Raw genomic sequence first — 25,099 nt, forward strand, 5'->3', positions numbered from 1 at the left:
AGGGCGGGGGAGAGCTTGCTAAATGCGTGTGCTCAGCCCGACTCTCTGAACTAAACTAAACTAAACTAAACTATTTTAGTGATTAGGGCATTTTAAAGCTTCCCTTTGAAGCAAAAATCCACCAAAACTATTCAAAATATTGTAAAGGCCTATTCTTATACACACAGTTTGAAAATAATACCAATAGTCGATTGAAGTGTCCTTCTCAAAGTATAATCTAAAGATCAAATTTGATAATAAGAAAACATTCTTTATACAAAATTCTTTTGTTATTAAAGCATGAAACCTATGTGACCTTCGCTGAGGTAAAACTAATTATAATTACTTAAATTTCATTATTAATATAAAACGATTAATATCTCTTTTGTATAGTTAAGGCGTAAAATTTTTAATTTTGCGTAACATTCAAAGTTTTTATTCACTTTCAACATTTTATTACAGATTTTTAATAATTTGCTTAAACCATATTAAATTTGTTTCCTTCTAGATATTAATGATTTTTTTTTTGCTGAGATTTATTAAGTCTTGGTTTCATTTACTTTAAATTGTCATTTGTCAAAAAAAATACATAGAGTTAACATAGATAGAGTGCTTTACCATTTTTGTTCACTTGTAAGTAATTGACATATTCTCCTATTTTGTATTTGGCCAACTGAAAATTTAAAAATAATCTTAACTAGTTCTTGAAGGAGCAGAAAAAGGTACTATTAAACTGGAATAAAAAAAATGATGTGCCTATGAACTACATGTATTCAAAGCTAATACCTATATCAACAGTTCTTAGATTGATGGCATACACAAAAACTAAATCAAAACTTATTTTAAGATATAATGGTTGAAATAAATTAGTTGGAGGGTAAATGTGTTTAATTAGAGAAGTCTATAATCTTGTGATCTAATGTCTGCTACAATATCCTTGGCCAAGTTCAAACAATGCGGAACTTTATAAAGCACAAAAGTTGTGAAATCACTTTCGCAAAGTGTTTCACGTATTTAAATTAATAAGAACCGCATTTTTTGCTGCTTCCTTCTTTTCCTCCGCTATTTTTCCTATTAACATACAGGGGCTTAAAAACAGCTTAAATGCATCCCAAGACTTAAATCTGAAAATAAAATAGCCAAAAAACCACCATAGTATCTATGAGAACCCAACCTAAAATAGAGAATCCAATCGACTCAGTAGTTATTGAGATCTTAAGCTTTAGACAAAAAACTTACTACTTTATGTAATAGGATATAAAACACTTAGCAGAAATGGCATTATACGGTAGTGAAGTCACACCAACACGGAGACAACAAACAAATGAAGCTATTTCATTATTTTGTACCAATTTTTCAATTAAAAAGTGCTGGGGGCCAAATGATGTGGTCTCTTTCTGTCTCTTATTAAGGGGGGTCATTCAAATTAATAAAAAAGTATTTTTTTTTCATTTTACTTAGGTATAATATAAAATTTTTAATATTCAGATAAAATCATTTCATTTGGAGGTGACTTTTTCTTACAACTACCGGCATAATCCTTGTAAAAGGAAAAAAACAAGAAAGATTTTATCATAGCTTTAAAAGGACAAGACTATTGGTCAACCTGTTTTAGAGATCTTAAATAATTTAACATCTATAGTTTATAGAATTTGTAAGACCTCTGACAACTATTTAAAAACTAGCGGGAGGCTTATCCTAATAAATAAAGCTAAGGATATCTTTTTAAGTACACATTGTGCTTTTTAGTGACATGCTATATGGAATACTATTGTTAAAAACACACAATTAAAAGAAGTTTGAAAAATATTACATTATACAAGATAGATATTTGATTTTGAAATACCTTTGTAATGATTAATATAATTTACATGTCAAATTTTTTCGAACATTTCCATTTAAATTCAAAATTATGATTTATTATATGGAGAATGGGCATCCAAATTATAAATGCGCAAAAAATCTTTTGTTCTTCTTGAATTAATATGTATAGACTTTGATATATATTTGTATGAAGTTTTCTTTTATACAATTAATTCTTCAAATTGATTTTGCTAAAAATCTTTTCAATTGTCTTGATATGGCCTTGATTCGGTCTGATTAATTTGATTTTTTAGATGCGTAGCAACTCTTTAAGCTTATATTTCTGTGTACAAGTCAACACTTCTATTCAAAAGGTTACTTTATTTCAAATCTTAATATTATTTGGGAAAATTTCATCCCTGTTTATCTAATAAAGTTTAGTTTAGATAACTTTAGTTTTTGCCAAAAGTTAAAAACGTAATTTTAAATCAATTTTATATTTTAGATAAAATTAGAGATGCTTATTTTTCATATTCGTCTTTTTATACTCAAATTCATAAGTGATTTATTCAAATCAAATAATCTAAAAATTGAATATTGTAATAAATTATAAAAAGAAATAGTTAATTATAAAATTGAATAAGATTAGAGTATTGGAGAGAGAGTCTTTAAACTAATGAAAGTTTGAGATTAATTCAAAACGTTTTCCCCATGCAATGCTCTCCCTCCCTCTTAGCAACCATTAGACAAATTCTAGATGGATTATTCTAATGTTTTGATTACTTTGAAAATTATAATTGGGTAAATAAAGTCTCATTTTTTTGATAGGTAAAAATACTAGAGGTCGATTCTTTTTATAAAAATTAAATCGGATTCTTTTTATAAAAATTAAATCGTAGAGTCAGATTTTTATAAAAATAGTTTTGCCGTCACTCAAATGCTAATTCTCCGATTCCATTTTTTCAAATGCCTACCTCAGGTCTGTCTAGCGTTAACTCTAATAAAGTTTCTTATAGGCTCCTAATTTTGTATTTAGATGAAAAATGCAAATTCAGTGATTAGGAAATGAATAGGGTCAAAACCTCTGACGCTTTACAATATTGATGGATATTAATAGGGTGTCAAAACTTTTCTTTCATTGACCGTAATTTATATTTTTATGTCTAGCCTTTACATCATATAGTTCTAAGCTATAGAAAATCTTATGTCTATAGTGTCTTATACCAGTAATACTATGATGTCAGAACTCAAAAGTTTGAACGTGAAAAAAAAACTAAAGAATGAAAGAGAAGGAAAGAAAGAAAGTAGACCATCAAACAGATTTACTATTAGAAAAGTATTTACTAAAAATGACATTTAGCTTGAACCCTAAATTTTATTTTTCATTTTTTACTAATGCGCTTTAATAGGAATTTATAAAAATAACCTTCTCATAGAATTATAAAGCATGGTTTGTTATTTAGCTTCATAACAGATTTTTCAGAGATCAAAAATATATTCACCTTGAATAAGCCCTTGGTTTCTCCTGTGTTGTGGAGCAGAAAGACCCCTGCCTGCTGGAACCTGTGAAGGCAGATGACCGTCGTCTGGGGGTGCCTGGAGACTCACACCTACAAATAATACAATGCTATAGATTGGTAACGCAAGTAATACTCAAAAAGTTTCATTTGTAGCAAAGCTAAACTATTCGAGGTACTGGTTGATTTGATATGTATGTCCGATATAGTTAGACCGACGAGTCTTTACATTTCAGGGTATTCATTTATTTGTTCTTGTATGATCAGCAATAATCCACATTTTCTTTTTATTCTTATTTTACAGCTAAAGGTAGAATTGAAATTCTCTTCAGAAGGTCCACAAATGTCTTAAACGAAGAACAGACAAAGTAAATTATAGAGAATCTTTTTAGTATATTATTATTTTTGTGTGGTGCAACCTTTTTAATTTTGTGTTAACGTGGAAGTGATGTGTTTTTTTTCGTACAATTTACCAGATCTTTTTCTAATAGTTTTAAAAATTGCCAATAACTGTAAAGGGATAACAATTACAAAGATGTCGAAATTTAATCAAATTGTTTTAGGAGTAAATCGATCATTTAAAGATTAAACAATAAGCAAGGATGATAAAGAAGATTGATAATTTTTTTCTCAATTTAAATAGTTGATCAAATAAAAAGTTAAAGATTAAAGGAGCTACTGTATTATAAGTTAGAGATGTGATTGAAATAAAACGATAAAAATATATAAAAAACGAAGGTAAGAATTTGCTTGTAAAGAAGCTACGCACTAAAAAAAACGTTTAACCCGGTTTAAACTATCAATATGTAAGAAAAAACTTATTGAAAACAATAAAATGGATATCCTTATTGGTATTCTATAAAACAATGGAAATATATACGTTATCTATAATACAAAGTAGAACGATGTCTGTCCGTCTGTCTGTCTGTCTGTCCGTCTGTCCGTCTGTCTGTCCGTCTGAAGCTTAAGATCTCAGTAACCACTGAACCGATTGGGCTCTACTCTTCAGGGAATATACCTACTGGTCCTGTGATGGTTTTAAGCTATTTTCTTGGGGGGTGGGACACCCCCAACCCCCCCAAAAATGAAAATACCCCCCCCCCCAAAAAAAAAAAAAATTTTTTTTTTTACTTTTTCTTTTTAAATCTAAAATACGAAAAATTAAGTTGATCAAACCTCTTGGGGCAAAGCCCCTAGAGGCTAGGGGCGAAGCCGCTAGTATGTTATATAGGGTGTCAAGTGCATTACAATCCGTTCGTGGGTTCTACAGCCGTTCAATATGTAGTGTCACATTAAAATCATCTAATTTCAAAACTAAACTATACTGTGACATTTAAGTATTAAACAACTACAGAAACCAACAATAGTGTTATAGAGTGGTATAGATATCATTTATTAGAAATATGATCATGCTATTGTGCTAAGAGATATGTATGTATATAAGACTCCTAATTTCGACAACTTTCATTTCAAAAGGTGTAGAGGTTTCAAAGGTTTTTAAAAAAGAAAACTATATCCATATATAGCGCAGCTATAAAAAGCTAACACCAAAGATAGAAAACAAAAGTTTTAATAGATTTTTTTGGCAAATCAGTTGTAAGTACAAAGTGAGGAATGGTACATTGGGGTGTTTATTACACTAGTCCCCAACGTTTTTTTTATAATTACTCTTTCTTTTTGGTTGGCTTAACAACTTTGTTGACTTTCATTGAATTTTGATTAGTTAGTTCATGAAGTTGGGTTTCCAAACGCTTCGACCATTATTTGTAATCTACAAAAGGGGTAATTTTGTATCTCATCATTGGGGGATGTACATCAATCTATCGGCCATTGTCTTATCACTTTAGATGCCTGGTTGTAAGTACATATTTGTTAGTTGAAATTTAATCTTATTTTATCCTTAGTGATATACTCTATACTAGTAATAGTTATAGAGTAGCTGCGCTTCTCAAATTCGATAATTGGCAAAATTAGGAGCTTGTTTAAAACACTACAGAAGTCGAACACAATTAGGAACTTTTTATCTGACAAGAAGTATATGCAAAAAGTTTGGAGAGGTATTAGCTTACAATTAAACGTGATGTGCGAGTAAAAAGAGTTTGTTTGGGGGGTAGCAGCATATCAATTACGTGCTCACAAATTTTTTTTTTTGATAATGTGCATTTAGGTTTAACTAGCGGCTGCGTCTATAGCAACTAGGGGCAAAGTATACCAAGAAAGAGGGATTATGCAACAAAATAGCATAGAACCATCCCAACTCTTTACATAACAAAATTGTATCTTAGAAAAGACATTTGAATTCGCTTTAAATTCCTTGTTTCTTAAATAATATTGTTAAAGAGTAATAGTAATCCTTATAATAAAGTAACAGGATGTTTGTGTGTTTGTGTGTTTGTATGTTTGTACCGAAGGAATTCGCTAACAGCTGAACCGATCGGGTTCTCCTTGACAGGGTAGATTCTCATATGTCTTGGGAAGGTTTATAACTATTTTGGGGGAGGGTACCACCACCCTCCCTAGAGAAATAAATTTTTTTTTTAATTTTCGATTTTAGAAAGAGAGTTCAACGAAAAATAAACGTCAAACGTAAAAAAAAACCATATTTTAAATACATAAAAAAAAACATTTAAAGTGCCACTAGAGGCCTCTAGGGGCGTAGCCGCTAGTAATCCTTATAATAAAGTAACAGGATGTTTGTGTGTTTGTCTGTACCGAAGGATCTCGCTAACCGCTGAACCGATCGGGTTCTCCTTAACAGGGTAGCTTCTCATAAGTCCCGGGAAGGTTTATAACTATTTTCTTGGGGGGTGGGACACCCCCAACCCCCCCAAAAAATGAAAAATCTCCCCCCCCCCCAAAAAAAAAAAATTTTTTTTTGAATTTTTTTTAACTAATATTAAAAATGAGGGGGGGGGCACCCCCCCCCCCCTCCCCAAAAAAGGCGTAGCCGCTAGTAATTTATATAAAGTATTAAGCTTTTTTGTCTGTAGGAAAGGATTTCGCTAACCGATATGGTTCTCCTTTACAACGAAGCTTCTTATATGTCCAGAGAAGGTTTTTAACTATTTTTGAGGAGGGTGTCTCCACCCTCCCAATAAAAATGACCCCTCCACTTTAAGTGTTCCTAGAGGCTTCTAGGGGCGTAGCCGCTAGTACAATAATAAAGCACAATTTTATAGTTATGCTCTTAAAAAAATCAGCCCTTAACCAACTAAGCGCTCTCTTTTTTTTAAGAATTAGCGAGGATAATTTCTATAACACGATTTAGAAGGATTATTATAATATGAAGTAGCAGCCAAACATTTTAACTTTCATTTTTTCACGAGCCACATTTATTAAACTTAAAAGAAAATATTTTTTCAGGGCTCGGCAGCCGCGCATCAGCCGAGTGTAAATAGTCATATTATAACCTTAAAATTAAGCTGGATGTCTAAACCTGTTCCTAAACAGACAATCCATCTTTTCGGAATTTACTTTTTTTTGCACATAAGCGGATTTAAATTTGGGGCTTGTTCGCAATAAAGGCGCAGCTGCCGAGCCCTAATATTTTTCTTAAAAATAAAAATCTTATCGTTTTTATTGAACTGCAAAGAATTAGTGTCAATAAAATTAAAACCTTTAAATCCAAATGGAAATAATCTAGTAAAATTTTATTATATTTGAATTAAACTAAAGATAAAACCCACTTTACTGACATTTTGAAAAAAAACTTTTTAAATTTTTTTAAAAATGTGCCTGAAATAAAAATAAAATCATAAAAAGTGCTAATTTCCTAAAATCTAAATCACAGAAAAAACACCAAATAGATACTCTTGTTTCGCATACCTCTTTAAATATCTGTTTTGTTAGTTGTTAGGGCAGTATAGTTCCATGCGGTTGCAAGCTTTAGTCCCATATTAGTATAAGCAGTATCAGAAGCTTTTTTTTACACATGCTCTACCTTACATTATATCTTATGAAATTAAACATTTATATAAAAACTTTTCTCGTATTTATTCGAATCCGGTGGATAGGAACCGGTTCTCATCCATACGAAAAAACTATTTCCAGCATCGTATTATATCCAGCTTTCTACGAATATAAAAATGTACAATCATAAGATAAAAACCAGTTATTTTATCCCGCGCCTTCGGCACATCGGGACTAAAAAACTGGTTTTAATCTTATAATTGTACATTCTATATCCGCGGAAAGCTGTTTATAATACGATGCGAGAAATAACTATTATTCCACCACGGCTCTGATTTCGTGATGAAAAATCATATCTAGTATGGTTTTACAAAAATTGTCTACAGAAACAAAAAGGTAAGGGTCTGCGGATCTAAGCACAAAAATTTAGTATAATATTTTAATTTGCGTTTCCGCGGACAACTGTCTGTAAAACCATTCAAGAAAATAGAAATATATATCTTCTCATAAAAATATCACATGCAATGTTTAATTAATTTTTTTTCTCCAACACCTTAATATAGATACATTTTTAAAAATAAAATACCATAACCTTATTCATTATTAAATCACATTTGATTGGTTTGATTTAGGAATATAAAAAGTTTTTAAAATTTAAGTTTAGGAAAACCTTTATCTTAATGGTCATCTACTTAATTAAATTGATTTGGAAAGTTTTACTTAATGACTTAAAATCTTTAAAAATATGGGGATAGATAACATGAAGATAAAGTTATGAGGGGCATTCCTCACATCGTTAGTTTAAAGATAATCTTATAGACAATTTGGGATCATGGAAAGACAACAAAGTAGCGGGTTTTGTGGTATTTTCACGTAGCTTTTGGTAGGTTATTATTATGTTAGGAGAAACGCTGCTGTGAAAATACGACGAAACCCGCTACTTTGTTTTCTTTTCATGATCCACAATTTTTTATTTAATTTATCTTCTATATTGACCTATTTCTGAATCAAACCATTCAAAACACCATAAAATATAAAAGTTAGAATTATCATAATGCTTTTAGTTTTAGTAGCAGAGCTACTATTTAATTGTGTCTTACCACTTGACTGTATCCATGTAGCGATACAGAAATGGTTCGGAGATTTTGCGGTTACCAAAATACAACTCATGTCTATACAGAGAGATTATTGGGTTAGTCAAATATTTATTATAGAGTAGGGATTTGGCCCTTGAAGAAAACTACTATGCCTTCATTTTCCGTGTATAAACCTAAATTGTTAATTTTCTTATGAATTATAAAATACAAGGCAATGAAATAGATTTTTTCAGGTGCCAAATCCCTGCTTTATGGGAAGTAAAATGAATCAAATAGATTAAAAATTTAATAGAATAACTACTAAAAATTTTTCTTAAAAAACATTATTTTTAACATAATAAATTAAACTACATTCTTGTAAAATAAAATGATTAAAATAGCAATGGCACATAAAGACTAAAAATGTAAGCTACATTTTTACTTTAATTGCAAATATAAATCTAAAAAAAAAAAAAAATAATCCCCCCAAAAATATGATATATGAAACATCAAAACATTACAAAATAGGGTTAATATACAATATGATTAGTAAATTAGTAATATTTCTAACTAAAAATAAAAAATGTTAATACAATTAATGCTACAAAATACATCAAAAGCAAAATGCCTCTTGAAAAATGTCATATGCATAAAAAATATGGAAAAAAGTATGTTTTTAATAATATCTGGACCAAGGACTAATATTTTTCCCCCTTATATAGCTTCTCCCGCCTAGAGAGAAACCATTCTCCCTCTGCTATCTAACCAGCGGCTTGCGGCCAGGCGTCCTGTGCTTGCGTCCAGCTGTCTGTTGCTGGCGGCCGTTGACAGCCTGCTGGCGGGCAGCAGTGTCCTGGTTGTTATTATACCTGTCGTAAGTGACTCCAGCTGCCATGGGGGACTTGTTGTGACGGAGGGCAAGGTGAGCACCGGTGGTGGATCTGTGACCTAAAAAATTGGCAAGTGATGGTAAATTTTAATTTTTGAAAAAATTAATTTAAAATAAGAAAAACTAAACAAAAAGAGTATTTAACAGATTACTGCTTATTGAAGTTGTTTTCTTACCAACACTTCCATAATTTATATTATTCCAAAGTTTTGGACTACAGTCACTAAATCTGGATGAATTCGCACAAACTCACACCATTCTGTTCACACATAAAAATAATATTTTAAAGACCAACCGATCATGGCATCTTGATTAGTAGCTTCGCCCCCAAAAATATGGTAAAACCTTACCTCTCCTACATCTACAGGGATCATGTTTATCCAAATAATTCTGTAGTGTGTCCCAGCCACCTCCAACTCGGACCATCACGTGACTTCGCAATATCTAAAACAAATGGATATAAAATACGTGGATATATTAACAGAGGAAAATTTGTCGTCAATTAATGTTGTTAATATGAACCTCATTTATTGGTCAGTACGTTCATTCATTAGAAGGGGAGATGATGGGGTACAGAATGTGGATGAAGAGTATCGTTATTTTAGCCAGCTGGGAGTATTACTCTAATAGAGTCCATGAAAATCTGGAGCAAGATCCAAGTATTTACAGATGAATTATAAAAGTAAACTATTAAATGATTTCTGACAAATCAAGCTAAAAAAAGTTAACTACACTCTAGAAAATTAAAATATGTAACTGACCAAAGGGAAGTACAACACAAAAACAATAACACTCCATAAAGTATGAGATGTTAAAGCAAATTATAATGTTGCTACACTTTTGCACTGCATACAACATTACATTGGTCATATATCAAGCATGAAAAAGGTTAACTAGCTCAAAATACTAAGACCTAATGATCCTAATGAACAATTACAGCCCTAAAATTACGCTTGTTATTTAATGCAGCAAGAAAATTTTTATGAAATTCAGAGATAAAAACAGTATTTTAACAATTACGTTAATTTGTTTATTGTTGTCATTGTATACTTTGCTATGGCAAAATATACGTAGTATATTATGAAAAGTTGTCATCAATTTAGGTTGCTAACAAAGGCATCACTTACTGATCACTTTGTTCATCAAGTAGGAGGGGAGAAAAAGGGTAAAAGGAGGTCGCAATCGTTATTTTACAAGTTTACCTATGAAAGAGTGTATGATAATCTAGTTTAAGATCTAAGTAATAATTGCAAAATAGTTTTCTTTAGATAGTTTTATCCCTTCTTGATAAAATTTTGACTACATTGAAAAAAGACCTAGGTATGTATTTATGTTTTGGTTAAAAGAGATGAGTTATGCCTAGATGCGTATCTGTTTCTTTAAATGTAGGCTATGCAATATATCACTAAAATAGAAGGCAGGCTGTTTAGGAATGTTGCAGTCAATTATTTAAAATCAAATTATCATATCAACTTCATTCTTAAAATGATAGTTATTGGCACGTTCTGAAGTAATGTTTTATAAGCTGGAATCTTATAGTGGGATTAAGTATCTGAATAATATTCTTTTAGCTTTATAGTTCAGTCTTTATTATCTTGGTATTTTTATTTATTCTTTTTGAGTCTTATTTATGTTGTTTTTGCTTTATTTCAAGCCTACTTTCATACAATTAAAGTCCTTGATTTTTATAACTAAAGAAACTAAGCTAAAGAATGCGGGCTGACTATTCACAATATTTATAGAACACGAACTGTACCGAATAATTTCTATGAATCAGGACGTTTAGGACAATAAAACATCATTATTATTTTAATATCATAAACTTTTCTTACCCAGTTATATTATTTTTCAGCAGCATAGCACCACTGTAAAAAGAACCTGTCCATAACTAATTCATTTGTTGTTTTAAAATTGTTATTTTGTTATTGCTGCGCTTCTTATGGATAAAGCTATATTGTATTCCTAGCCAAAAGACTAAATTTATTTCCGAAGTTTAAAAAAATATTTAAAACTATCCAGACTTTTCATTCGGAATGTAAAATTAAACACTAAATTAAAAGGCAGAGGGCAAGTAAAGTTAGAAATGGATTTATTATTACTTGGATAATACACCAGGTTATCATGTACTCTAATAAAGTGAAACTTTAGCTGGCTAAAACCCCCCCTTGAATGAACGAACAGACCAATAAATGATATCCATGTTATGTTAGCAACCTAAATTGACGACAAATTTTCCCCTGTCATAATATCCACATATTTTTATATCCATAATGATAGAATGAAGAGGGGGGGGGGGTGTTTTCTCTGGGGTGAAATAGGTTATGTTAAATATGATAGGCTCGTGCACCACTAAAACTTGTTACATTGGCCGGAAAATAGCTAGGGTACCTATCTCTCTCGTAAATTAAGAGGCATTGCAAAATTGTTATAAACCATGTAAACATTGCACGACTTAGACCCCATTCCATACTTTTAACCCTCTTCCGTTTTTTATGATTTTTAAATTCCTATTTGAATCATAGAAACTTTATTAGAGGTTTAATAGTTATTTATCGCATCGTATTATAGACAGCTTTCCGCAGATATTAGAATGGAAAACTATTAAAACAGAACGCCGGGTCTAACAAAACTGGTATTAATATTATAATACTTATTTTAATATTCGTTGAAAATTGTCCTTAATTCGATGCTATACATGATTTTTCAGTATAGCTGAGAATTAGTTATAATCCAGCGGACATTAATCGGTTTCAAAGCCATGCTGCAAGTCTATTTTTCTATTCTAAGTTAACAAATTGCAATATTTATAAATGATCTTGAAAAATGGGTAAAACGAAAATAAAGAAATTGAAAAATTAGAATTTATATTATCGACCAAAAAAGAAATCAAAGACATATTGTTTGAGGAAACTAAATTAGGGAGAAGAACACTCCAATATAACTCTATAGCTCTTCCTTTCTTCCTCTCTCTCTCTCTCTCTCTCTCTCTCTCTCTCTCTCTCTCTCTCTCTCTCTCTCTCTCTCTCTCTCTCTCTCTCTCTCTCCTCTTTACTTTTTCTTCATCTCTTGATTTTTATATCTCTTAAGTTAAGGGGCGTTTAAAAAAACATGGCCTTGGTTCTTCCTTGCATAAATATTTATCTAATCTACAGGGTGAAACTCCAACAATTTGAATTTTAAAAATGTGTCTTTCGACCAATTTTGATCAATAGGAAAGCTTTTAAAATTCATTTTTTTTCAATGGTTGATGGATTTAAAGTAAAATAGCCTAAAAACCCACATCAGACTAATACAAAAGTTAACTTAAAGGTAAAGATACACATTTGCAAAGAATATAATCTCCAACATGGCTGCGAAACCGATTAATATTCGCAAGATTAGAACCAGTTCTCAGATATACTGAAAAATCATGTATAGCATCGTATCACACGGAAACTAAAATATACATATATAATAAAATTTTTAAAAGTTTTGTTAGACCGGGCCTTTTTTTCATTTTTATTCTAATATCCACAGAAAGCTGTATGTAATACGATGCAATATATAATTAATTTAGATTACGCAATCTAAATAAAAATCTTTTGCTCTATGCAAATTTCTACTAAAGCACCCTGTACAATTTGTGGTAAAAATGGTTGAACTATTTGTTGATCTGATCAACTTTAAAATCACGATTTCAGCTTTCAACAATTTTTTATATGTGTGTAACTATTCAGGGAGGGAAATATCGCCAGAAGAAAAACTATTTTATCAGTCAATCATATCATAATCATATTACTCATTTATAATATTGTTACTATTAATATATTTGTAAGTAAAATAGTCTTTCTTAAGACGAATCATCTTTCTCTTAACTATCTTAATGAAAAAAAGTGTAGGCAAAATAGTCTTTCTTAACATGAGACATCCCTCTCTTGGTAACTAACTTCAAAAATGCATAAATAAATTGTTATACAAGCTTTTATATAAAGAGGGTTAAGGCCATTTGGATATCCTTAGCCTGTTAAACTTGTTATCATTAATGGGTTCGAACGCAAAAACCAGGCAAACTAACTCAGGCAAAGGGATTTAACTAACCACTGGACCTATTTGGTTTCACAATAAAGATTATTTTACTTTTTCTAATTAAAATTGAAATCGGGGGGGGGGGGGGGTCGAATTACCCAACCCTTATTTCCTCAAGCGTCACTGGAAACCTTTAGGGGCGTATGTATTTAAAACGTCAAAAAAAATGCTTCTAATCTTAACAAGGAATAAATACAAGCTTGTTTTCTTTATTAAATGAAACGTCTATTTAAAGCATGCAATTACTAGGATAACATTTACAGTTATTAAAAGTCTCATAAAAAAAGTAATTTTAGTTTGCAGGCATGTTTAAACATTTAATCACTTGCTTTACACTCGTTGTAAAAATTATATTTTATTCTTGTGTATCTGCGAAGCTTTATGCCCAATAGATTTTTTAAAACAATCTAGGATGAAGGATTTTATGGTATCTGTCTGTTGAGCTGTCTGTATGGCGTTTCACAATATTAATTCAAATAACTACAGATATTTTTGACACATTTGTCTTTGTTTTACTTGTAGTGCCTTAATTTCTCTTATAACCTAAAGCCCAAAACTTTACAACGCTTCACTAGGATTTATTAATGGACGTTGTCTTCCTTGATCTTGCATTACTTATGATAATTTCACATTTATTAAAGAGATTCAAGATATAAATTTTATTCAGATCAGACAATGCCATTATAGACCTCCCATTAACAGAGTTTGCATCATATGCATTTTTGTATTTTCTTTCAAAAAAAAGGGTGGACCAAAAGCGTTACAGACCCACAAACAAGCAGACAGATCAATACCTATGTGTTGAATATTAGCCTTGCTATATATTAAATATTATTTTTGATTTGATATACTTTCCTGAGGCTTAATCAATAAACCATTGTTTTAGAGCTCCTTAAAGCCATACAAAGGACAAACAAGCCTTTAAAGATGTTTTTGGAGAAAAAGTGAACACTATGTGCCTTTTTTTCAAACAGGCAAATAAAATTCATACAGTAGTGCAATCTAATTTAATTCTATTATATGCAGATACGATTGTTGCAAAAAGCAAATCGTTCATACATTTTCCTTGCATTTCAGCATGAGTGTGTGTGTGTGTGTGTGTGTGTGTGTGTGTATGTGTGTGGGAGTGTTTGTGGGTATGTGTGTATGTATGTGTGTTTGTAGGGGGTGCATGAATATAATGCATGAATATAAAACTTAAACTGCAATGAAGATTTTTTTATAGTGGGTCTTCAAATTAATAACTTGTAACTTAGGAGAAAATTGGAAAATCATTTTTAGAATTAATTTATTTTTAGAGAAAATCTATTTTGGTATTCTTATTTAAACAAATCATGTCATCTAGTAGTTTTTTTTTCTTCAGGTTCATAGAAATTGAACAAATCAAGTATTGGTTCATTTAGATTAATAAACATCATATACTATTTATTATGTATCGCCATACTTTTTTATTAGAATTTTTTGATAAAAAGACACCACCCTCCTTTTTTATTGATACTTAGAAATTTGTACATGTACTTGCGTGTTTTGTTTTCTATGAATTTGTTCCGTATGTTCCGTATGCCCTTTTTTATGCATCTCAGATTCTGCTGACCTCTAGGCGAACATGACAACAGGGAGGAAGTGTTTATGTGTTGGTCTATAGATTGGTAATGGCACCAGCATATAAAAAGTCCAGCGACAAATAGGCGTTCCATTCCTTCCCACCTTCCCATTTTATTTTATTTTATTTGTAAAAAGTAAAAAAAGTAAACCTCCCCCTACATAGTTATAAACCTTCCCAGGACCTATGAGAAGCTACATTGTGAAGGAGAACCATATTGGTTCTGCTGTTAGCGAGATCCTTCGATACAGACAGACAGACTGACTGAGATCATGTTACTTTTATATAAGAATTTTTTTTATAGGGCTATGGTATTGTATGGGGTAATGTTAAATTCAATTAAAACTTAAAGATAAAATCCAAAAGAATCTTGGCCTATTTATAAAAATTAATCAGTTAATGCCTATCTCTTGATTTGTGGTATAATGTACAGAATGACAACACCAACAATAAATGCATATGTACATTGTACATGTTTCTAGTTTAATATTTTTATTGCAAGTGGAGCATCTACTCTATGAAAGAATTTTTGGATCATATGAAGAAAATGAAGTCATTCCTAAAAAGGACAGAAATTCCCTTCCTTGGGTATAGGAAGGCTATTTACTTTCCTTTTTCTTACAAATTCTCTGTAAGGAAGGTGATTTCTGTCCACTATCTTACAAATTCTCACTAAAGGAAGGTGACCTCTGTCCACCATCTTACAAATTCTTCCTAATTCGTAGAAATTCTTCCTTTTCCTCACTATTACAACTATGCTTAATAAATCTACCTTATTTACCCAAATTCTTACTTATTCTCAGAAATTCTACCTTAATTAGACAAATTCTCCCTTATTCTAAGAAGACCTACCTTATTCAAGGAAATTCTTCCTTATTCTAAGAAAATCTACCTTATTCCCTCAAATTCTTCCTTATTCTAAGAAATACTTCCTAATTCTATGAAAATCTACCTTATTCTAAGACATTCTTCCTTATTCTAAGAAAATCTTCCTTATTCTAATAAGATCTACCTTATTCTAAGAAATACTTCCTAATTCTATGATAATCTACCTTATTCTAACAAATTCTCCCTTATTCTAAGAAGACCTACCTTATTCTAGGAAATTCTTCCTTATTCTAGGAAATTCTTCCTTATTCTAAGAAAATCTACCTTATTCCTTCAAATTCTTCCTTATTCTAAGAAATACTTCCTAATTCTATGAGAATCTACCTTATTCTAAGACATTCTTCCTTATTCTAAGAAAATCTACCTTATTCTAAGACATTCTTCCTTATTCTAAGAAATTCTTCCTTATTCTAATAAGATCTACCTTATTCTAAGAAATACTTCCTAATTCTATGAAAATCTACTTTATTCTAAGACATTCTTCCTTATTCTAAGAAAATCTACCTTATTCTAAGACATTCTTCCTTATTCTAAGAAATTCTACCTTATTCTAAGACATTCTTCCTTATTCTAAGAAATTCTTTCTTATTCTAATAAGATCTACCTTATTCTAAGAAATACTTCCTAATTCTATGAAAATCTACCTTATTATAAGACATTCTTCCTTATTCTAAGAAAATCTACCTTATTCTAAGACATTCTTCCTTATTCTAAGAAAATCTAGCTTATTCTAAGAACTTCTTCCTTTTCCTTACTAATTCTCTCTTATTTTCAGATAACCTAGCTTTTTCTAAGAAGTTCTTCCTTAATTCCCCTAATTCTTCCTTTTTCTCAGATAATTTTCCTAATTTATATTGGGATATCATAACTGAAATAGAGGTATAGAGAATATATAAATTCTGCCTTTTCCCCTTCCTTATTCTCTCAAAATCTTGTTTTTTCTCACATATATTTCCTTATGTTTATTGGGATATCAGAACAAGATGTGTAGGATAAGTTTGAGTTGTATCTTTTGACCTGAAATGTTTGTTTGTACTTTAGTAGGTGGAATGTTCATAAAGTACATTTTAATAGGAACCCCAGTCAGAAGTATGAAATTATCTTAAGAAATAATAGAAAATTCAGTATATTTTTTGGTTGTATCTTTTGACATTTAGTGTTTATGTTTTTATTCATAAAATTATTAATAATTAACTTAATTTTGCAGAGAAATAAACCTAATAATAACAGGATAACAGAAAAAGACAAGTAGTCTTTACAATCTTTCTCTAGCCAACACATAAAATATTAGACCAAGACCAAAAAAGTAATAATTTCAAAACAAATTAAAATATTTTGTATATTTTACTGATAATTTTCTTCAATAACTATATGTTATTATCAATCCTTTTATAAAAAGTAACAGGATGTTTGTCTGAGCTCCCAAGAAAAATTGCCTAAAGAAAAAAATTTCCCCCCTAACCATCAGAAAAAAATCTTTTCCTTTTCAAAAATAAAATCCCAGGCTTAGAGTCAGACATTTTTATTTGATTAATTACCCAAAGTGTCCATAGAAGCCTCTAGTGGCGTAGCTGCTAGTCTCAACCAATGTAATGTTTTTTTCTTCACATTCCTATTTATGTGGTACAAACTCTATAGAAAGTTGGCAACTTATTCTTTTCGTCAGTAAAATCAAACAGCTGATAATTATGAAATCAATTCAAGGGCAATTAGAGTGGGTCAATTTTCAATTTTTTTTTAAATTTTGAATTCACCACAATGGATTTATTATTACTTATATCTTACACGAAACATTTCATGTTCTTTAATAGAGTGAACTCTCTTGCGGGCTAAAATAACGATCTTCCCCACCCAATTCTTTACCCTATTCCCTCCCCTCCTTATGGAAAAATGGTACACCAAATAAAATCGAAGGGAAATTGCAACCTAAACTAACTAAAATACTATTAATCCACGTGAATAAATATAGAATTAATTGGAAGTTGAACCATAATTTTGTATCCTCTTAAAATATCATTGTTGTAGATGGTTAAAACATTATCTATCCCCTCTCCCCTTTACCCTATCTCTTTTCCTTCTTTATGGTGAATAAACTGACCAATAAACAGGTTAGCAACTTAATTTGGCGACAACTTTTCTATGTAACTCTATGTCAATAAGATAGGGTACTTATAGCTTTAAAAATCGAACCATCCTTATAAATATTGACCCAACTCGACCCAATTTGTTGCTTTTAAAGACCAATACTAAAATCTAAATACAAAAAGTTTTGACATTAAGAAATATTTTATTTTTTGGTATTAAGTAATATGAATATTAAGAAAAATTCATTATCCTTTATATCTTTTGAACATATATTTATAATTATAAAAATATCCGAAAATCAACAATTCTTTAGCTCTGATGTTGGTCATCACTCATCCCCTCACTAACCCATATGTTCTATTATTCATTCCGCGGACCGCAAATATACTATTAACAGGGATCTAAAGGGATAAGACAATTGCCGAAAAGTTGATGTAAATCCTCAATGATTAAACATAAAATTATCCCTTCTGTAAGTTATAATTGGTGGTTAAATCGTTTACTATTAACAGGGATCCAAGGAATAAGACAATTGCCGATAAGTTGATGTAAATCCTCACTGATTAAACATAAAATTATCCCTTTTGTAAGTTATAATTAGTGGTTGAATTGAATCGTTAATGGACAGGACACTCATTTTAATGTACAAACCAATAAAATTCAATAAAAGTTTTAAGTCACTGAATAAGAAAACGTTATTATAAAACTTTGGGGACCAGTGCAGTGTAATAAACAGCTCAATATTCACTCCCTCCCTGGATTATTACAGAGTACACTAAGTTTTATTTTAACAATTTCTTATTTATGGGCTCAACAACTTTAGAGACTTTTTATTTAATTAATTAAGTAAATTGATTTATCATCCATTGTCCTATCCCTCTTAATTCCTGATTATAGGTTGATTTCTCTGTTTCGGCATGGGACAAGGACAACATCAAAAAAGACAATTTATAAATATAGAATATGTAATATAAAAGTTTTTAAAAAATAATTAGATACCGCTGAACCGATATGGTTCACTTTTACACTGTAGCTTCTCATAGATCCTGAGAAGGTTTATAGCTATTTTGAGAAGGGTACCACCACCCACCTTGAAAAATATTACTCCTTTACAAAAAATTTTAATTTAAAATAAAAAAAAAGAATGAAAAATGTGGGGATGAGTATGATCCCCCCCCCCACCAAAACAAAAAAAATTAACCCCCTTCCCTTCATTTTTTTCACTTTTTCATTTTAAACTACTATAGAAAATGGAGATATTAAATTCAATTCCCACCACCTAAAGTGCCCCTAAAAGTGTCTCTAGGAGCTTAGCCGCTAGTTTGAAATAAAACACTAACAATATAATTAATTATCCATTAAAATTCTTAAAATTCTAAATATACATAGTCTATGGTCTTATTTTAAATGTATGTCTGTGGGTTAGTGTTCGTTCATGAAAAATACACACCCTCCCTTACCATGTAGGCGGCCGTGCTGTGTCAAATTCTTGTCCAGGCTAGCCAAGCTGACGGACGTTTTTTTTTCTAATTTCTAAAAGCTACCTTTTTTATAAGAATATTTTTTTAATATTATATATAGAAGCAGTATGGTTCTTCATTACTGTTTAGCTTCTTATAAGACAAAGGAAGGTTTATAGCTATTTTGGGGGAGAGTACTAACACATTCTAAACAAATATCTCCCCTAGGAAAAATCTCCCCCCCCCCAAAAAAAAAAAAAAAATTAGAAACCCACTAAAATTAAAGAGGTCTCTAGGGGCTAGTTTGTCATTAAATTAAAAACATTCTTATTTTTCACTCTTAAAAAAAGCTAGCTTTTTTATTTGGATGAAAAAATCTGATCTACATAAAATTATTGCAACACAGACTGTTCTCATCTCCTGGTAGAATATGAAGAAAATAGTAAGGTTTTTCTGTCTGAAGCTTAAGATCCCAGGAATGGTTGGTCTAATTAGCAAGAATTAGCTAAATTATCTGAGACAAAGGAAGGATATGTGATGAGAAGGAAGACTTTGAGGGAATAAGGTAGATTTTCTTAGAATAAGGAAGAATGTCTTATAATAAGGTAGATTTTCATAGAATTAGGAAGTATTTCTTAGAATAAGGTAGATCTTATTGGAATAAGGAAGAATTTCTTAGAATAAGGTAGGCTATCTGAGAATAAGGAAGAACTAGGAGGTATTGGGTTAATTTTCTTATAATTAGGAAGATTAAGTGAGATTTAGGAAAAGATTTTCTTAGAATAAGGAAGAATGTCTTAGAATAAGGTAGATTTTCTTAGAATAAGGAAGAATGTCTTAGAATAAGGTAGATTTTCTTAGAATTAGGAAGAATGTCTTAGAATAAGGTAGATTTTCTTAGAAAAAGGAAGAATGTCTTATAATATGGTAGATTTTCATAGAATTAGGAAGTATTTCTTAGAATAAGGTAGATCTTATTAGAATAACTAAGAATTTCTTAGAATAAGGAAGAATGTCTTAGAATAAGGTAGATTTTCATAGAATTAGGAAGTATTTCTTAGAATAAGGAAAAATGTCTTAGAATAAGGTAGATTGTCATAGAATTAGGAAGTATTTCTTAGAATAAGGTAGATCTTATTAGAATAAGGAAGAATTTCTTAGAATAAGGTAGGCTATCTGAGAATAAGGAAGAGATTTTCTTAGAATAAGGAAGATTGTCTTAGAATAAGGTAGATTTTCTTAGAATAAGGAAGAATGTCTTAGAATAAGGTAGATTTTCTTAGAATAAGGAAGAATGTCTTAGAATAAGGTAGATTTTCATAGAATTAGGAAGAATGTCTTAGAATAAGGTAGATTTTCTTAGAAAAAGGAAGAATGTCTTATAATATGGTAGATTTTCATAAAATTAGGAAGTATTTCTTAGAATAAGGTAGATCTTATTAGAATAACTAAGAATTTCTTAGAATAAGGAAGAATGTCTTAGAATAAGGTAGATTTTCTTAGAATAAGGAAGAATGTCTTATAATAAGGTAGATTTTCATAGAATTAGGAAGAATTTCTTAGAATAAGGAAGAATGTCTTAGAATAAGGTAGATTGTCATAGAATTAGGAAGTATTTCTTAGAATAAGGTAGATCTTATTAGAATAAGGAAGAATTTCTTAGAATAAGGTAGGCTATCTGAGAATAAGGAAGAACTTAGAGGTATTGGGTTAATTTTCTTAGAATTAGGAAGATAAAGTGAGATTTAGGAAGGTGATTTTTATCCTCTTTTTCAGATATGTGAGAAAAAGGAGAGTGATTTTTGTCCATATTTGAGATATCTGAGAAAAAGGAAGATGATTTCTGTCCTTTTTGGAAGGGAATTTCTGTCCTTTTTAGGAATGACTTCATTTCCTTCATATGATCCGAATTTTTTATAGGGGACACTTATCAGAGAGAGAAAGAAAAATTGGCTGTTTATTACACTAGTTTTATAATAACCTATCGGCCATTGTCTTATCCCTTTAAGTCCCTGGATACTTATTATACAGAAATGCCAAAAAAAAACCAGCCAATATAAATTATATTTTTAATATTTTATTCCAAAGTTTGATTGTCATATTTAACTTTTATATAGTAGAAAATAAACTCGAAATAGAAAAGTTTGTTTTACCAATTGGAATCCGTTTTGTTCTTGTTTTGATTCCATACAAATTCGAAATTATTCGCAATAAAAAAGCATTTTAACCTTTGTAATAAGGGCAAAGTAGTCGAGGTCGGTAAGAACATGAAATAAAACTTTTGATTTAACATAAAATCCAATTAAAAGGAAATAGAGGATAACATAAGGTTAAGATTTTTTTTACAGTATTGCTTCGAAACCGATTAATATCCGATGGATTAAAACCGGTTCTCAGCCATAATGAAAAATCATATTTAAATATTTAAAAATAAATCATAAAATTACCAGTTTTATTAATCTTATAATCTTAATGTCCACGAAAAGCTGTCTATAATACGATGCGATATATAACTATTACAATACATTGACATTTTTTTCAATCCTTTTACATTAATAAATATAAAAATTGTACTTACTCTGACAAAGATAAGGACTTTAGTGTCTCCAATTCTGTATTTCCCCTCGCTGACTCTAATCATGGGGAACTGGGTGGGGCACTGACACTCGGACACCAATTCTCTCACCTACAAAAAAAGTCATGTTCAGTAATGATTGAATTATGAGAAAGAAATCAAATTAAAATGAACCACATTTTCATGTTCTCTGTAGCTGGCTACAATAACGATACCACCATTCACCCCCTTTACCCCATTCCCTCCCCTCCTCCTACATGAACGAACTGACCAATAAATGAAGTCCATATTAACCAGCTAAATTGACGAAAAATTTTCCCCTTTGAATATATCCACGTTTATCCTATATCCATTCAAATTAATCTGAAGAAATCCCTGCACTATGATATACAGGCAATATCTTTTTTAATTTTTAAGTTTTGTGTGTTTTAACTTGAAGTTAACAAAAAACTAGCAACAATTTTGTGATTAATTATGTACTAGCACCCGGGTTGCACCCTTCTTGTGATAAACTTGTATCTTCATAATTACTCTGAAGCTGATTTATTATCTTCTCTATCTATTATATTAACAACCTCCCGATATAACCTCCAGATACCATTATTAAAATAAGGGATTAAAGAGTAGTTAATGGAAATCTAAATGTACTATCAAAATATATTAATATAATAATGTTAATAACTAATTAAATTATATAAATGTAGATACTTAAAACATTTAGGTTTTTTTTTTTAGAAATAACCTAACCTACAACCAAAAAAAATGGTAAAAGGAAAGGCTAATTTTTTTGGATATAGTCCCTTTCGTTGCAACGCCTCTTAAGGGTCGTTTCATCATATTTTCACAGTAGCTTTTCTCCCATTTCTAGCCCCTACAGGGGGCTCTAACCCTGCGGGGCAATCTCCTAACCCAATATAACCTAACCTAACATAAAAATAACCCATCAAAAGCAATTTTGAAAATACGACGAATTGCCCCTTAAGAGTCGTTGCCACGAAAGGGACTATATCCAAAAAAATTACAATGTTATATACCTATCAACGCTTCCCTGATTAAAAACCAACACTAGCACTCACGTGATAAATCTATTTCTCCCCTTAACACACCACAACACAGTGTAGATTTAAGATGCTGAAAATTAACTTATTTACTCACTATCATTTAGGGAAGCGAAGTTTTTCTAAAATTGCATCTTTTTATTTGCGAAAAATAAATTTATGTCTATGCTTCTTTATTCAGGGAGATAGGGGGACATTAGGCTGTTTATTGCACTAGTCCCCATACATTTCTTTTTCGTTGGCCTAACAGCTTTGGAGATTGTATTATATATTAAATTATGATTGGTTGGTTTATTTAACTGAGTTTCCAAACGTTCCAACCACTAAATGTAAACTATAGAAGGGGCAATTTTGTATATCATCAATGGGGTTGTACTCAACATATCGGCCATTGTCTTATCCCTGTAGATCTCTGTATTACACATCAAGTTAAAAAATTGACTAAAGGTGTTATCAAAAATTTCAGTGTAACATTTAAAAAAAACTTTAATCCATACAAAAATTATTTTGAAATGCAGTAAACAATAAACATATCAACAATCAATCTATAAAAATAAAAGAAACGTTTTTCAATAATAATTTCCATGAAAAAACCTGGCTAACTGCAGCTCAACTTTATGGAGAATCGGAGCCAATGAAAAAAGTTGTGATTGTAAATGCTAACTTTTCAGAAAGCCATAATTTGCATTAACGGTGAAAAGTTTGTTTTACACTTTTTTTGGTGGTGCTTCAAAAATCACCAAATATTACCTAATTTAAATTATTTTAAATAGAAGAAATGTAAGAAATGTAAGAAATCATATTTTCATTACAAAGGCTAACTAACAATAGTTTGCAGCAAATATTACAGTAATTTCTCTGTTTATTTACGGATTTTAAAAAAGTTGCTTCGGAATTTATAAAGTATTACATATATTTTATTAAATAGAAAAAATTTAAACATATAAGGTCTATTTTTTTCTAAATTCTTAATGCAAAAAACATACAAAAGGATTCTATTCTATTGAAATGCTTTAAAAAATATATTTTGAGGCACCCCCATTTTTTGCATTATGTTTCTAGGAAGAAGTTTGAATAATAATAATAATAACTGAGCACAAAAGTTTTTATCAGCTCCCTAGCATGCTGTACTATGTGTTACAAAGGTTTAATATACAATACTTAATAACACTTTCATGTTCATAATTAATTAAATTTTATATTTTGTTCTTATGTGTTGTTCTTAAGTAATTGTATACTTTTTAAAAAGCAGCATAGAAATGAAAAAGATAGAAACGGGTACTTATAGATAGATACATTATTACATAGATAAATAAATAGACAAATGGAAAAATAGATAGACAAAAAAAGATATAATAAACATGAAAAGAGAGAAAAGGGGGAAAAATTATAAGATATTCATAGATTAATAGGTAGTAGGAAAAAAGGTTAAAAAAGCCAAATATACATATTTTATAGAAAAAGAGAGAAAAGGAGAAAATCAAAGATAGATGCAAATAGAAAATAGAAAGCAAGGAAGGGAAGAAAATAAGCTGAAAACTTTAAATCTAGTTGTCCAAAAGTTTAACGAGTAAATACAAAGTTTGAGAATAAAATACATGTCCTCCTATCTGTCCTACCAATATGTCCTACCCTAGCAGGAATACATGGATAGGTTATTACAAAGTTGAGAATAAAATACATGTCCTCCTATCTGTCCTACCAATATGTCCTACCCTAGCAGGTATACATGGATAGGTTATTACAAAGTTGAGAATAAAATACATGTCCTCCTATCTGTCCTACCAATATGTCCTACCCTAGCAGGTATACATGGATAGGTTATTACAAAGTTGAGAATAAAATACATGTCCTCCTATCTGTCCTACCAATATGTCCTACCCTAGCAGGTATACATGGATAGGTTATTACAAAGTTGAGAATAAAATACATGTCCTCCTATCTGTCCTACCAATATGTCCTGTCCTCACAGGTATACATGGATAGGTTATTACAAAGTTGAGAATAAAATACATGTCCTCCTATCTGTCCTACCAATATGTCCTACCCTAGCAGGGATACATGGATAGGTTATTACAAAGTTGAGAATAAAATACATGTCCTCCTATCTGTCCTACCAATATGTCCTACCCTAGCAGGGATACATGGATAGGTTTTTATAAAGTTGAGAATAAAATACATGTCCTCCTATC

At 30.5% G+C, this 25,099-nt stretch overlaps 1 protein-coding gene across 2 annotated transcripts in view; it reads right to left on the minus strand.

The window, feature by feature from the left end:
• The window catches only part of LOC145313194 (uncharacterized), a 243,398-nt gene that overhangs the window by 18,770 nt on the left and 199,529 nt on the right, over window positions 1-25,099 (minus strand). The window contains exons 11-15 of one of the 2 annotated variants that reach the window (XM_080152484.1): window positions 21,853-21,960; window positions 9,524-9,617; window positions 9,154-9,232; window positions 8,309-8,380; window positions 3,285-3,392 (exon numbers count right to left, since the gene is read on the minus strand). In XM_080152484.1, coding sequence (XP_080008610.1) covers window positions 3,285-3,392; window positions 8,309-8,380; window positions 9,154-9,232; window positions 9,524-9,617; window positions 21,853-21,960 — 461 coding nt within the window. The remainder of the gene's footprint in view (window positions 1-3,284; window positions 3,393-8,308; window positions 8,381-9,153; window positions 9,233-9,523; window positions 9,618-21,852; window positions 21,961-25,099) is intronic. The other variant, XM_080152485.1, reaches the window with a different exon arrangement.

Source organism: Acartia tonsa, chromosome 3, assembly GCF_053477335.1.
Source record: "Acartia tonsa isolate MP-2025a chromosome 3, ASM5347733v1, whole genome shotgun sequence".
Taxonomy (NCBI): Eukaryota; Metazoa; Arthropoda; class Copepoda; order Calanoida; family Acartiidae; genus Acartia; species Acartia tonsa.